General features: G+C 45.0%; 2 protein-coding genes and 2 long non-coding RNA genes across 8 annotated transcripts in view; 2 read left to right on the forward strand and 2 right to left on the reverse strand.

The window, feature by feature from the left end:
• Nucleotides 1-8,710, reverse strand: LOC122166513. 4 transcript variants are annotated; one of them, XR_006170822.1, is made up of 5 exons: nt 8,559-8,710; nt 7,062-7,258; nt 2,531-2,677; nt 668-1,800; nt 1-68 (listed from the first exon to the last, which is right to left on the reverse strand). It is a non-coding gene; the product is annotated as an uncharacterized LOC122166513 (long non-coding RNA). The 4 variants fall into 4 exon arrangements; XR_006170823.1 differs by having other exon boundaries at nt 668-1,376; nt 8,559-8,692; XR_006170824.1 differs by having other exon boundaries at nt 668-1,053; nt 8,559-8,663.
• LOC122166514 lies at nt 802-5,700 on the forward strand. Its single transcript, XR_006170826.1, has 2 exons — nt 802-1,007; nt 3,413-5,700. It is a non-coding gene; the product is annotated as an uncharacterized LOC122166514 (long non-coding RNA).
• Nucleotides 6,642-9,701, forward strand: CENPV (centromere protein V). Its single transcript, XM_042830333.1, has 5 exons — nt 6,642-6,880; nt 7,775-7,873; nt 8,692-8,761; nt 9,002-9,116; nt 9,460-9,701. The coding sequence occupies exons 1-5, from the start codon at nt 6,642-6,644 to the stop codon at nt 9,582-9,584; spliced, it is 648 nt and encodes a 215-aa protein (XP_042686267.1). The 3' UTR covers nt 9,585-9,701.
• A 1,529-nt stretch (nt 9,702-11,230) lies between these two features.
• Nucleotides 11,231-12,720, reverse strand: part of PIGL (phosphatidylinositol glycan anchor biosynthesis class L) — a 47,850-nt gene continuing 46,360 nt past the window's right edge. For both annotated transcript variants that reach the window (XM_042830332.1, XM_042830331.1), the window contains 2 exons: nt 11,766-11,899; nt 11,231-11,395 (listed from right to left, as the gene is read on the reverse strand). In XM_042830332.1, coding sequence (XP_042686266.1) covers nt 11,261-11,395; nt 11,766-11,899 — 269 coding nt within the window. In that variant the 3' untranslated portion in view covers nt 11,231-11,260. The remainder of the gene's footprint in view (nt 11,396-11,765; nt 11,900-12,720) is intronic.

Consider the following 12,720-nt stretch of genomic DNA (forward strand, 5'->3'; position numbering starts at 1 on the left):
TCACTGGGTTCAACCTCAAGGGTGATGGTCTTGCCAGTCAGGGTCTTCACAAAGATCTGCATGTTTACCTGAAAAACGTACAGAAATTCCAGTATTAAGTCAATCACCCATAAGCCCACGCATGCTTTGTATATGAGAAAACGACTCACTAATCCATATTACATTAAACTAGGATTTCAGTAAGGTATTACTAACCCTGTAATTCCTGTTCTCCAGCTCCTCGTTGGAGTAGTACCCAATGCTTTTCAAAGCCCAAGCAGTACCCATGCAGCACAGAGTCAGCCCTCCCCCCACCTTCCCCTACCTGCAAGGCAACCCACCCCCACCCCCCAGCCGCGGGCTCTCACGTTGGCAGAGCTGCCCGGCGCTGACTCAGCTCCCCGCTTCCGGGCAGCACAACGCCGCATCCGCCATCTTTTCGAACATCCTCCCTTTTTCAAACAGAATCTCTCTCCGCCGCCCCCCCCCCCTCCCCTCCCCCTCCGCCCCAGTTTTTAACAACGTCGTTAGGACGGATTTACAAACTCCACAACCACCACCCCTCGGAAACGCTACTCGAAGAAGACTCACTCCAACCCTTTCTGTCTCCCTGACTGGAAAAAAAAACAAAAACAAAAAACCCCATGCCTTTCCCCTTCCGCCCCAGCACCCCCACCACACAACTCACGTCTCCGGCCCTGAGCGCAGTCTCTCAACAAACACAACTCCCAATGCAGCAACTGTATTCTGCGGGGTGACGCAGCGCCGCACGTATTTATGCGCCAGCCGCGCGACAGTCCCCGCCCCTCCAGCGCTGACGTATCCATCCACCCCTCAAAGTAGTCCCTTACAAAACCCCCCTGGTAAAACAAATACTTGCCTCCCTACCTCTCCAATCCCTCTTCCAAGAGCAAAGGGGGTCCCTGATGTCTTCGGCAGAGAGTTGAGACCCTTAAAAATCCCCGAATTTCGGAGGGTGCGGAGGGATCTGGAGCTGCGGTGAAACGGCTACTCCAAACGGCGGCAAGGTCAGCATTGATTGGTGTAGCAGTAAGAAAGGTGGCTGCTGATTGGCTGATAGGGAGAGGTCGTTGTAAAGAAAGCTCTGGAAGATTCGAGCGCTGCAGCGTTCTGATTGGTGCGCGGTGAGGTCAGCCCTGTTGCTAGGGCGGCCCTGTTCTGCGGGGGCAGATTTCGATGGGGGGGAAGGGGGGGGGGAGAGCAGGAAAATGGAGGGCGCGCAGGCCTTGTGGCGATGGGCGCGTTGTGTTTACGCCGTATCTTTTTGGCAGCTATTGCTTAGGGCAGGGAGAAAGGAGCAAAAGGAACCCCGTAACCACAGCATCACGGCTCATTTGTGGGACTGGAATAGCTGGGGCCGCTCCTATTGTGTGTGGCTGTAAGGAAAAGCCAGGAAGAGCAGAAATGTGTGTTAGAAGAGCTGGAAAACGTTACACAGAAAGCCGGCGAGCGTTAGCAGCTGCTGCTGTGTCACGCTGGCTCTGCTCTCTCCTGAATCCTGAGCCGCCCTCAGCCCGCCCTGCATGGCAGCTCCTCAGTGCCGAGAGCTCTGCTGCTGAAAGGGCTGTTAGCTGCTGTCGGAACAGGAAGCCCTGAGCAGGTCACAGAGCAGCTTCCTGCTGTGAGCCAACGTGGCAGTGTGCTTGGTGTTAATTGAAGTTCATTATACCTTTCGGACTGGCTCTTATGTCATAATCAGAGTATGCAAAATCCAAAAAGGTTTTCATGCTGTTTCATTTGTTGCTCGGTGAATGCAGATGAACTTGCTGGTAAATCCTGTGCTCAGGAAGCATGGGCATGCTGTGAATAGCAGGATTTAACACAGAGCTATGTGCTGTATTTCCCTCAGTTAGAAAGAAAAACCTCTACTTTCATTTCTTTTAGCAAGGCCCGCGTCTGCTCAGCACTTTGTGGTTTACAGTAAAAAGGAAATAAATCTTTCCAGCAGTTGTTCAGAATGTAGGCAGGAAGGGAGGAAAAGAGTAACTGGAAAGCTCAGAGACTGTTCTGGAGCAGTCACCAACCTCTGAGATACTATTCAGCTATGCAGATTTAGGACAAAGGGCGGATTTAAGCAATATTACATGCATTTCCTTAACACTGCCAACTTTGCTCACTGTTTCCAATAGGTTCATTCTGCTTGCGCAGTGCTAAAGCAGTAGATGGTAGAGCCAAGGCAGCTAAACAAGGAGCTCTGAGAGGAAAGCCAAGAGAAACTAGAAATAATATTTACAAATGTGAAAGGCCGTTGCTACTAAACTGGAGATTAACCATAAACTAATCTAAAGCCTAGCCCGAGTGTTTTGGGCTTGCATTAAGGATTTCAGCACTTCCAGAAAATGCCAGAGCCCTCCCTTTAAAAAACAAACAAACAAAGTATTGGCAGAGCCCGTGACTAAACTGTTTACGAAAGCAGTTGTTCGCTTTCTAGTTAAATATATCTAAGTATTTAGTATGTATACTGCCCTTCCTCCAGTAGCTCTAGGTGAATAAGCCACTGACTGTGGACTGTGTATAAATAAATGCAAACCTGAAAATACAGAACGCCGTATCTTGTGACTGGACTGAGTGCACAGGTGGTTCCAGCCTTTGCCAGGGTGCAGAGCCTGCTGCTGGGGACACGTGTTTCTTGCCAGCAATTTCAGAAGTAGGTCATTAGGCAGCAGTACAAAGTAACCTGCTTTCAGAAGAGAAAAACTTGGGGTCAAAGAAATGTTTCCAATGAATCTGAACATTCTAGAACGCGGTGTCTGTTTTTGTGTGCGCTACCATCTTAGCAACAGCATAGCATTTGCACATGAGCAATGTCAAATGAAGCAATCAGTTTATCTTTAGTTACAAAAGTTTAACTTGGGGGCAGCTGGACAATCAGAGGATTCGTGTATGCACAGCAAGATCAGTACTTTTCCTTTGTCCAGATAAAAATGGGCTACTTGCCATACGGAAAAACAGTATATTGTCCTACCTCTTAGAATTACTCACACATATCTCAGGTTTATCTTACTGTATATGACACAGGATAATTATGTTTATCTATTTATGCTTGTGGAGATATTTTCTCCCCAAACCTGCAATGCTGCAATAAGGCCTGGTCACAAGACAAATAGAGCTGTGCCCTGTTACTGCTTGTCCTTGTACAGCCAAGCTCAAGGGTTGCAGAAATAACAAGTCACAATTCAAAGTACTGTAAGATGTTATGACATTACCAAAAAAAGACAACTCTCTGAGTTTTGTTTTGTTTTTCTAAGCCTTATGCTAAGAATAACTTAAATAAACAAAGTTTTAAATAAGCTTCAAATTCAGGAGCAGAAAACTTCACAAAAAGAACTAGCTGGACTTGTAAAAAAAATAGGGAAATTGGGCAATACTTATTTGTCCCCTTGCCTGTTTAAAACGTTTTTTGACTTTGCAGCACACAGGAGAGACAGCTTTGTTTTAAAAGCAGTGCTTCTACCATCAACATGCTTGGGCTTGCTTGTCCTGCTCTGAATGATCCAGAGGAAGATGTGGCAATTCGCTTCCTGATGTCGGGAGACTCTTCACAGGGCATTTTACAAAGACATCAGTCTGAAATCACAGGTTTGTGCCTACACACAATGCCAGTGAAAGCGACAATATCTGGATCTGTTCTAAAATTACATGTCTGTGTCTTTGCAGTCTGTCTCCTGCTTACGAGTCTGCTGGAGCCGATCCAAACTGCAGTGCAGTGAAGGAGCTCTCTTTGTTCCTGTTTTCTTTGCTGTGTCTGAGCAGGATAGCAGAGAACCATTTTGAAAAACAGAAAGAAGTGAGTCTAGAATGCTGTGAATAATTAACATTTTTCTATTGAACAGCAACACTGAAGACCATTCTGAACAGCCTTTGTCCGTCAGACCCTTTGTCTTCAGATCCAGCTCTTCCCTTGATAAGGGGAATATCCAGAAAGGTCCCCCTCCATGATCTAAAGACTAAAATCCAAACATTGGTATTTTTCTCCCTGTACAAACTGTGAAATCTTTAACACCTCAGTGCTTTTAAGCATGGTATTAGCTATGAACTACTTCTAGTTCCCTGTTTGTTAGACAAAAAGCATCTACGGTTTCTACTTCCCTTAAACCCACAAACATGTCGCTCCTTTTAGTGCTGCTTCTGCAATGAAAATGCCCTTACAGGCAGAATCCACACAGGCTGCAAGCCAGCTCTGCATAGCTGAGTCATTGTTATACAAGCAGAGCTGCATGGCACAGAAAAGCACCTTTGTACTTCAGCACTAACACACATCAGCTGATGAACTTTGAATATGTGATACACCCAAAGAGAACAGTCATTTACTGGACTTTTCTTCCTCTTATCTTTCTCACCTCTTTCTGAATGTTTCTTCCTTTTCTATTGTGTTTCAGAAGGTTTAGAGGAAAACATTCTATATCTTCTACTGCCACTAATGTTTGGTAAACGTTGGAAATAATCAGTGTGAGGGCTGTTAACTCTTTAGGCACTGGGCAACATCTAACAGCCACACGTGCATGTACCCCCAATCCCATATGCAACCACTGAAATTTAGGACTTGCAATCAGAATACCAGTAAAATTTAACATCAGCCAGAGATCTGCTGTAAAGTTCTAGCATTGTCTCTTCCCGTGAGGCCTAATTTTGAGCTTTATGAGTCCTTTGAAACAAATGAAAGAGGAGGAAGAATATTTTTGCTGTAACCTTCTGAAATGACTGCATTCTGCTTCTCAATTTTTTTCTTTCTTGCGGTTCTTTCCTTGAAACATCATAGGGGAACAGAATTTAGCTTCTCAAAATGCTTTCTACATTTAGTATACGGTGAATTAATAGTGGAGGTAAGTGGAAACTGACAGATTTGCATATATGACATAGATTGCACACTCCAGTTTTCACTCAGGAACTGCTTTAGGAGGGTGTACAGATGTTTAGTGTCTCCTAAAGCAGGCAGGTGTCTGTGAACTGATCCATGAGCAGCTCCTAAAACATGCTCTGCCTTTTAGTTTCGTGTTGTTCTTGTTTTTAGAGGACAGACCACTGTAGGCTGAAACCTGCAACTGCTGCAGGCCATACCCCACACCTAGGGCAGATGAAGCCATGCTGCAGACTACACAGACTTGGTTTCAGCTCACGGTCTCCAGTTTCACCTGAGTGACATTTCCTCCCAAAATATAAGGTGACTAACATGAAGTTGAGTGTGACTAAAAGTCTGGGAGTGGCCCAGATCAGGCGCTCCTGAAGAACGTGCTGACGTGGGCCAGAATTTGTCACATACAGCATATTTAAAATGGTTCCAATAGAATGAATAACGAGTACAGAGGTTCAGATGGGGAATAACAGGAAACTGTAACTCAGCACCCTTTCCTATCATCAGTGAAGGGTGATGCTGAGCCACTGGATTGTTATTTGAGTCCTGCTATATGCCAACTCAGGAGGCAGCCCACACACTGCAGATGCATGTTTTTAAAGCTGTTTTCCAGACCAGAGAGTGCTGATGGACGTTTCGTCATCGTCCAGTTGCTTTGCTATATTCCTGGATGAGACGTGACCCTCTGGTGCCTGTTCTGCTCCATACCAGACTAGTAACTCACTTGTTTACATCTCTCCCTGTTCCGCTTCCAGAGAAGAGCAAGGCATTAAGAATTGTTGCCAATACAAGTTATTGATTGTCGCTCCAACAAAATACATTTCCACTCCAGCCACCCTGGGTATTCAGCCTTGGAGTGATTTTTTTTCTCCCCACCAAATGCAACTTAGATGCCTACAAGTTCTTCTTTACCCCACATTGAGCAGTTTCACTCCAGAAATAGCGTTGCCCTACAGATGTTTGTAAATAATCTTTTCTAGGTTATTTACCAACAGAGGAGCGCTGTCAGAGGTTGTGTTTGTTTCAGGGGCTGTGCTGTGTTGTTTGTTTTCCTTTTAACTTAAAGATTCTGGTGACAGTTTGTTTAAAAAAAAAAAAAAGTGCCCAGTGGGAATCAGATAAAAGCCCATTTCTCTGCAGAGCTGCCATCATGATTCACACCTCAGGAAGGACAGAGCCTCACTACACTTCCAAACGCACATAATGATGCACTGCAGTGTTGTTGAACAGCAGCCTTGTTTTTAAAGGAGGAAGGATGCATAGCTGAGATGTCACACAACACACTCAGGTCTGCAAAGCAGTTGACAACTGACTACATGAGGCACCCTGTGTTTACAATTAAAGAGAAAACCTCATGATAATGTTTGCAAATAACTGGCATTTCTACCACTGTAGGGTATGTTACAAGCCAGCTGGCACCCTGAGCTCACAACCTACAGATCTGAACTCACCATATTCACTCGGGCACTGGGGCTCAGATTCCATAAATGTGATGAATTCACATTCACCTGCTGCCCCAAACCCTCAGCTTGGCCATTCCTTGGCTGTTTTTCTCAGCAGAAAACTCGTCTTTGCGACCAAGTCTCAATCAGATACAGCACAAGCTCGCTTTCCACTGGGGCAAAGCAGCTGACGGGGCGGGATTCTCCTCGCTACCATTCCCGGTTGTGCCCACAGGCGGAGCCCCCCGGCCAGCGGCGCCCCGCGGGCGCAGCCTCCCGGGACGCCCCTATCCCGCGCCGCGACAGCGCCCCCTGGCGGCAACGGGCAGCAGGGCGGGGAGCGGCACATGGGGCGCGCTGCGGCGGGCAACGCGCGGCGCTCCCGGCGGAGCAGCGCGGCCAGCGCTTCGCCCGCGGGTAGAAACCGCCGGGAGCGCGGGAAGAAAGCGGGCGGCTCCCGGGGCGGGGAGCAGGCGCTGCCCGCCGGTACGTTCGATCTAGGGGCACAGAGCGAGCGCTGGGCCGCCTTCCAGGAGCGGCACCGGCTGAGCTGCGAGGAGGCGGCGCGGCTGCTGCTGGACGCCTAGTGAGTACGGGACGGGTCAGATCCCATCGCCTGCACAGCAGTGAACACGGGCCCGGGGGAGGGGGTGGGTCTTCCGCACAAAGTGGCTTTTTAGGCTAATTCACAGCTCCTCGGTCACAGACGCCAATGGGGATCGCATTCCCTCCCGGGGGAGCCGAGGCTCACCTAAACCCGCACCCACCTCCTGTGCTCTTTCGGTCCACGGCACATCATCGCCGGGCTGTAATCAGTAACTGCCCGTGGGAGTGGAAATTTGGAAGGAAATGGGTTTTCTTCTGCATTTAGCTTTCGACTCGGTGTGTTCATTCTGCAGAGTTGCTATGGATGCACCCTGGGGGAGAGGGAGAAGCTCAGAGATTCCTTCATCGTAAAGTTCCCCTGCAATTAAAATGCAAAATAAAATGTTTCAGTACAGTGTGGAATGCACTTATCTCTGCTGCTTCCAGCTTTTACATGGAGGAGTATTAGAGCTGGAGCAGCTATGGGGAAAAAATGTGGGAAAAGCCATTTCCCAGCTCCAAGAGGGCTGCATTGTGGGAACACCACTTTCTATCATTGCTGGACATGGCTAGTGCTGTAACTGAGGCCAGAATTCTGGCCTGGGCCATGGCAGAGGAGCACACATCCTGTGTTACAGGCAGAGTACACTCTACTTGAACTGCAGTTCTTTCCTTTCGCTGTTTTAATAAAATCAAAAATGCAATAGGTGCAGAAGACAAAACTCATTCTCTGCTTCACTCTGGAGCACTTTATTTAAATACAATTCAGGAGATATTTTTTAAAGGTGTACTGCAAGCACTCAAAGCAAAACTGAGTAATGGAGTAGCCTAAATGTTTCCTTGGCCAACATAAAAATCTACACTCACATAACCTGATTGTTGCTTCTCTCTCCAGTGAGCACAGAGGCCTGGTCAAACACACGGGAGGCTGTCACTGCGGAGCCGTGCGCTTTGAGGTCTGGGCTTCAGCAGACCTGCATGTTTTTAACTGCAAGTGAGTTTTTGGTTTCCTGTTTCAGAAATGAATAAGAGCTCGTATGCTTTTCCAGTCAATATCATAGAGAAAAGACTAATAAAATTGGAGAGCATCCTCTCCTCTATTTCCATAAGGTATGTGCCTAATTATGTGCTGATCCAATGTGGGATCAGTGCAGGTGGTTGCAGATGATGCACTGGTGTGCAGGACTTCAGGTCCCCTCATCTGTGCTCATGCAGAAAGTGATGGGAAAGATCTAATGACTACAGGTGCTCAGTGGTCTGCTTTATGTTTCCTTCAAGTACAGTGCACTCAAAGCACATCAATTCCCTTTTAACTTGGTCTGCTCCAGTAAATGTTACATTTCTGACACAAGTGCAAACTACAGCAATGTCTGATTTCAAGTGTTTCCCCCACCTGCAACTAGTTTGCTTCCAGCTCACGAGTAACCTTTGAATCTCACTTTCTTGTTTGCAAGTTAATTAACGTTAGAAAAGTTGGCATACTGATCTGAAAGATTAAATGCATTTCTCAGGCTACTGTTAGTCCCTGGTATGTCTACTGAAAGTTGCACACGTGGAAAAAAAAAGGCATATAATGCTTGCTAGAGGTGAATGCCTTATTGCTTATCTGCATAGGATCAGTCTGTTTCATGGGTGTGCTTAGCAAACACTACTGATATGGGTCCACTTTTGTCACTTACCTCTTTGAGGCTAATGAAACATTTTAGCTTGTAGTGGAACTTCCATCATCAAGAGGTCTGAGCTGATTCTGATCTGATTCCTGTATTACAACTCATCTGCTGCTTCTAGAAAGGTCTTCTCTTTCTCTTACAGTTGCAGCATTTGCACAAAGAAGCAGAACAGACACTTCATTGTCCCAGCTTCACGTTTCAAGCTGCTGAAGGTAGAGTAAGAATGCAGTAAGAACCTGGCCACAAACACTAACAGAAAGAAATTACCTAATCCATGCAATCTATTACTATTGTAAAAGATGTGAGTGGTTCCCAGTTTTCTTGCCCTAATTCTGTATCTCAAGTAGAGACAAGAAAGTGATATTTTTAAATTTTATGTCTTAGCTCTATGTTCACAGAAAGTAATTAATACACCTATTTATGTATCTACATTGCTTTTCATTTCTGCTTAGGGTGCTGATAATTTGACAACATACACTTTCAACACACATCGTGCCCAGCACACATTCTGCAAGACCTGTGGTGTGCAGAGCTTTTACACTCCTCGCTCCAATCCAGATGGCTATGGTAGGTAAAAAGTAAACCTGGCAAACTGTGGTAGCAAAATTGGATTAAGACTCCACTGGTTGCTGGCGTGAGAGCAGAGAGCAGCATGTCTTCATTGTTTTCCTAAATTACCAAACATCTAGAGCTGTAGCCTGAACCTGTGGCTCCTCCACATGAAATAGCCTTACCTGTGACTTGTGGGCTTCCACCCATGACAATTTTGTCATCTAGACTCCTCAGCCTTACAACAGTAGCTGAACTGACAGCATTTAGTGACAATCTCTGAGGTGCCCCATCTGCAGAGAGCAGAGATGCATCTATCTCCTACTCTTTAGCAGGTTTCTGTGTGCTCTCTTTCTCTTAGGGATAGCTCCCCATTGTCTGGATGAGGGCACCGTGCACAGCGTTGTTACGGAGGATATCAATGGCAAAGAATGGGAGAAGGCAGTGAAGGAACATAAGACCATCAGAGACATGTCAAAACCCTGACACACCCTTCTAACAGCTGAACTTGGAGAACTGCCATGGAACTGTAGTCTGGGCATTTCTGAGTGTTGTTGTTATCTGTTTCTTAAATAAATATTTCTATTCTGCCTGTGCCATTCATTTGTGACTCTGAATTTTAAAGCTACTTCTATTCAATAAACCACTCCAGGACTGGTACTTCGGTAATTCACCCTTGGCTGTGGTAAAGTTTAATCACAATAAACAGAGCAAAGTTCTAAAAATAATGAAGTCTGGCTTACAGAAATGTCCTATATAAAGTGTCCTATATAAGGTAATCTCTTGCTTAGGACAAAGAACTAGCTCATGCTGTTTCTTCTCCAATAACTTCAGTGAACTTACCATGGATTGAGAGTTAAGGGGTTTTGAAAGAGCTTACTAGGCTCAGGTTCAGTAAAGTATTTATACAGGTGATTAAATGTATGCAGTAGAGGGACCCTGAAGTTATCCACATGATTAAAAGTACTGATTTGCTTAAGCCTGGACTTGCTTATGGTTTTAAGGCTGAGTTGGCATATGCTTAGGCACTGACACATGGCCAGCAAACTGAATTCAGCAGTCATGCTCTTGGAACAGTGGACACGTGCTCGAGTACAACCAAGAACTCATCTGTTGTCTTGAGCAGGACGTGCTCACAGCAGCACATCATGATCTGGCAATGTAAGTTCTCATCTTGACTGTGCACTGCCTAGCAGCATAGATGCAGGGAAGATGTGCCAGCAGCTACAAGCCCACGTTAATGAGTTCTAAAACCTACAGAAACATGGAGTATTGTTGACTTTGCTACACTGTAACCCACAGAATGCCAAGTCATTCTTAAAATCTTCCTGTATCCTAAGGAATTAATCGCTGAAAGCTGACATCTTCACTTACCTTTTAACACAAAGGGCGAGGATTTTTAACTCCTGCAGATATCTTTCACATAAGTGGAACAACTTTTGAAACACTGCTTGCTATTTTTGTCTCCATGTGTTCTACAAAAGACTTAGTTACAGTCTGGGTCTCTTCCAACTCATTCTTAGATCCTGTTCAGATTCTTTTAAGTTGATCTCAAGCCCCACGTTCTGAAGCAAGAAGAAATGCTTGTGTTTCATGAGGGATGCTCTGGGAAAGGGGAGCCTGCAACACAATGCATCTCAAAGCAGCAGCAGTAGCAGCAAAGATCAGTGCAATTAGAAAAAAAAAGTATACTTTCTGATGCTTTATTCATAAGCTTTGGTTTTTTAAAGTTCTGATTGAGTAAGACAGGTCTCATAGTTCTGGTTTTATCTGTGAAGATAGAACATCTTGTAAAAGTCACTCCTAATATTTGGATTTTACAGAAGTACCAAGAGATAAAGTTTCAAAGCTGTCTTCATAGCTGTGTCCAGAAGAAAAATAGTTTGTGCCATATCTTCTCTAGTGGAGTACTCCTTCTTTTGACTTCTAATTAGGCTAATTCAATTTTCATATCCTATTCAAGCTTCTACAGTGAGAAAACAGAGCAGTTAAACCCCCTTCATCTCAATGTATCAGGCAACAAGATTCAGGAGACAGTTTATATACAACCTGCTTTTTGCAGTCTGAAAGAACACTACACAGAGAGAATCCCGTCCTCTTGAGAATGTCTAATAATTGGGGTTTCTTTAGAGGTTGTCCTGGCACAGACTTTTTTTTTTTGCTCATTCTTTTACTCCCTGAGTTGTAAGCGTTGTCTTTTCCAGAAGGTGGAGTGAATTGATCACTACATAGCGTGAGAAAAGCATATAGATGCGGCGAAACCAGAGGAGCTGGCTGTGATGACACTGCATGGCTCTCTAGAAGGAAAAACAGTTGAGAAACCATTACAAAAACCTTCCTGACCTAATATGGCTGCAGTTTTCAGTGTCCTCCTATACTTTACGTCCTGGACACCGTAAAATTCAAAATTCAATGCACTATGACTGCAGATGATCTCTGGGCTGTAAATCTGCTCAGCCCTGTCCCACTGTCCACACAGCACATGAAGCAAAGCAATTCATCCATTCCTATTTCACAAATCACTGAAGACTGTTCACTAATGGTATTTATAAGCTACAGATACAGTTACGTGCAAAGCTTTCTGTGATGATGACCTGAACCTTCTGACCACAGCCTTCACAATGATGATGAGTTATTCTAACAGGTTAAGCAAATACAGAGTCTCACCCTGGCTTGCTGACTCTCTTCTTCTGTGAGTATGAAGAGCACATCTCTGGGCAGGAGGCAGGAAAGGGGCACATCCAGGATGGAGATGTACTTCCTCAGGAGATTTACTGACTCAAGGACAAGCACACGGCACCCTAGACAGAAAAAGAGGATAGATATGTCAGAACAACAGATCTGTTGTAAGGTACCCATCTCTCCAGGCTCAGCTGGTCTTTGCAGATTCCCCTATACTGTTCTTTTTGCACAAAAGGGATATGTGACCTTGTTTTTGTGGAAGTAAGGCATCAGCCTGGTTCAATGGCAGTGGCTGCAATTCTCTGAGTGGCAGCTCTCACAGCATTTGTCAGACTTTTGATGAAACTGTACTCTTCCTGTGCTTCGTCCTTGAAAACAGCTGTTCACAAATGTATGTAGTGCCAAAAAGCAGTGCCACAAGTAAGGTGTGACTGCAAAGGAAAGGCTGCTTCATGGTAAGCATGCTGCAGGTTGGACATACCTGATATAATGGAAATTTAAAATAGCTGTCTCTGGTTCATCAACAAAAACAAGATTTCTTTCCATTCCACTTCGTTACAGAAAAAAATACAAGATTCAGGAATGGTTGTATCAAACATTAACTCAGCGTGGCAGTTACACTTCAGAGTTCTAGAATTTATTGCTCAGAAATTCATGATGAAGGGAGTGTATAAAGATTATACTAACTAGGATTTTTTTTTCCCAGTTTTGAAGAGACCTTTGAACTCAAAGGTTAATTGCTTTTTAATTTCTATTATTTTTTTTTAAACTATGTCTAAATTGTCTTCACTGATGGGCTCAGAGCTACTGCTGGCCCCAGTAAGAGCTTATAGCTCTCAAAAGAGCTGCTTTGGGATTTATCAGGGCTCAGAACCTGCTGTGATCATGCTCCATGCTTTAGATACTGTATCATAGTCCAACAGGAAAGGGCAAAGTTGCT

The sequence above is a fragment of the Centrocercus urophasianus genome, unplaced genomic scaffold (genome assembly GCF_019232065.1).
Source record: "Centrocercus urophasianus isolate 14NV4802_14NV808 unplaced genomic scaffold, USGS_Curo_1.0 seq_33, whole genome shotgun sequence".
Taxonomy (NCBI): domain Eukaryota; kingdom Metazoa; phylum Chordata; class Aves; order Galliformes; family Phasianidae; genus Centrocercus; species Centrocercus urophasianus.

Bases quoted from the DNA above. Each gene is read 5' to 3' on its own strand.
- CENPV (XM_042830333.1), top strand. From the start codon at position 6,642: ATGGGGCGCGCTGCGGCGGGCAACGCGCGGCGCTCCCGGCGGAGCAGC. The intron at 8,762-9,001 runs GTAGAGTAAGAA...ATTTCTGCTTAG, and splicing joins CACGTTTCAAGCTGCTGAAG to GGTGCTGATAATTTGACAAC. The intron at 9,117-9,459 runs GTAGGTAAAAAG...TCTTTCTCTTAG, and splicing joins CTCCAATCCAGATGGCTATG to GGATAGCTCCCCATTGTCTG.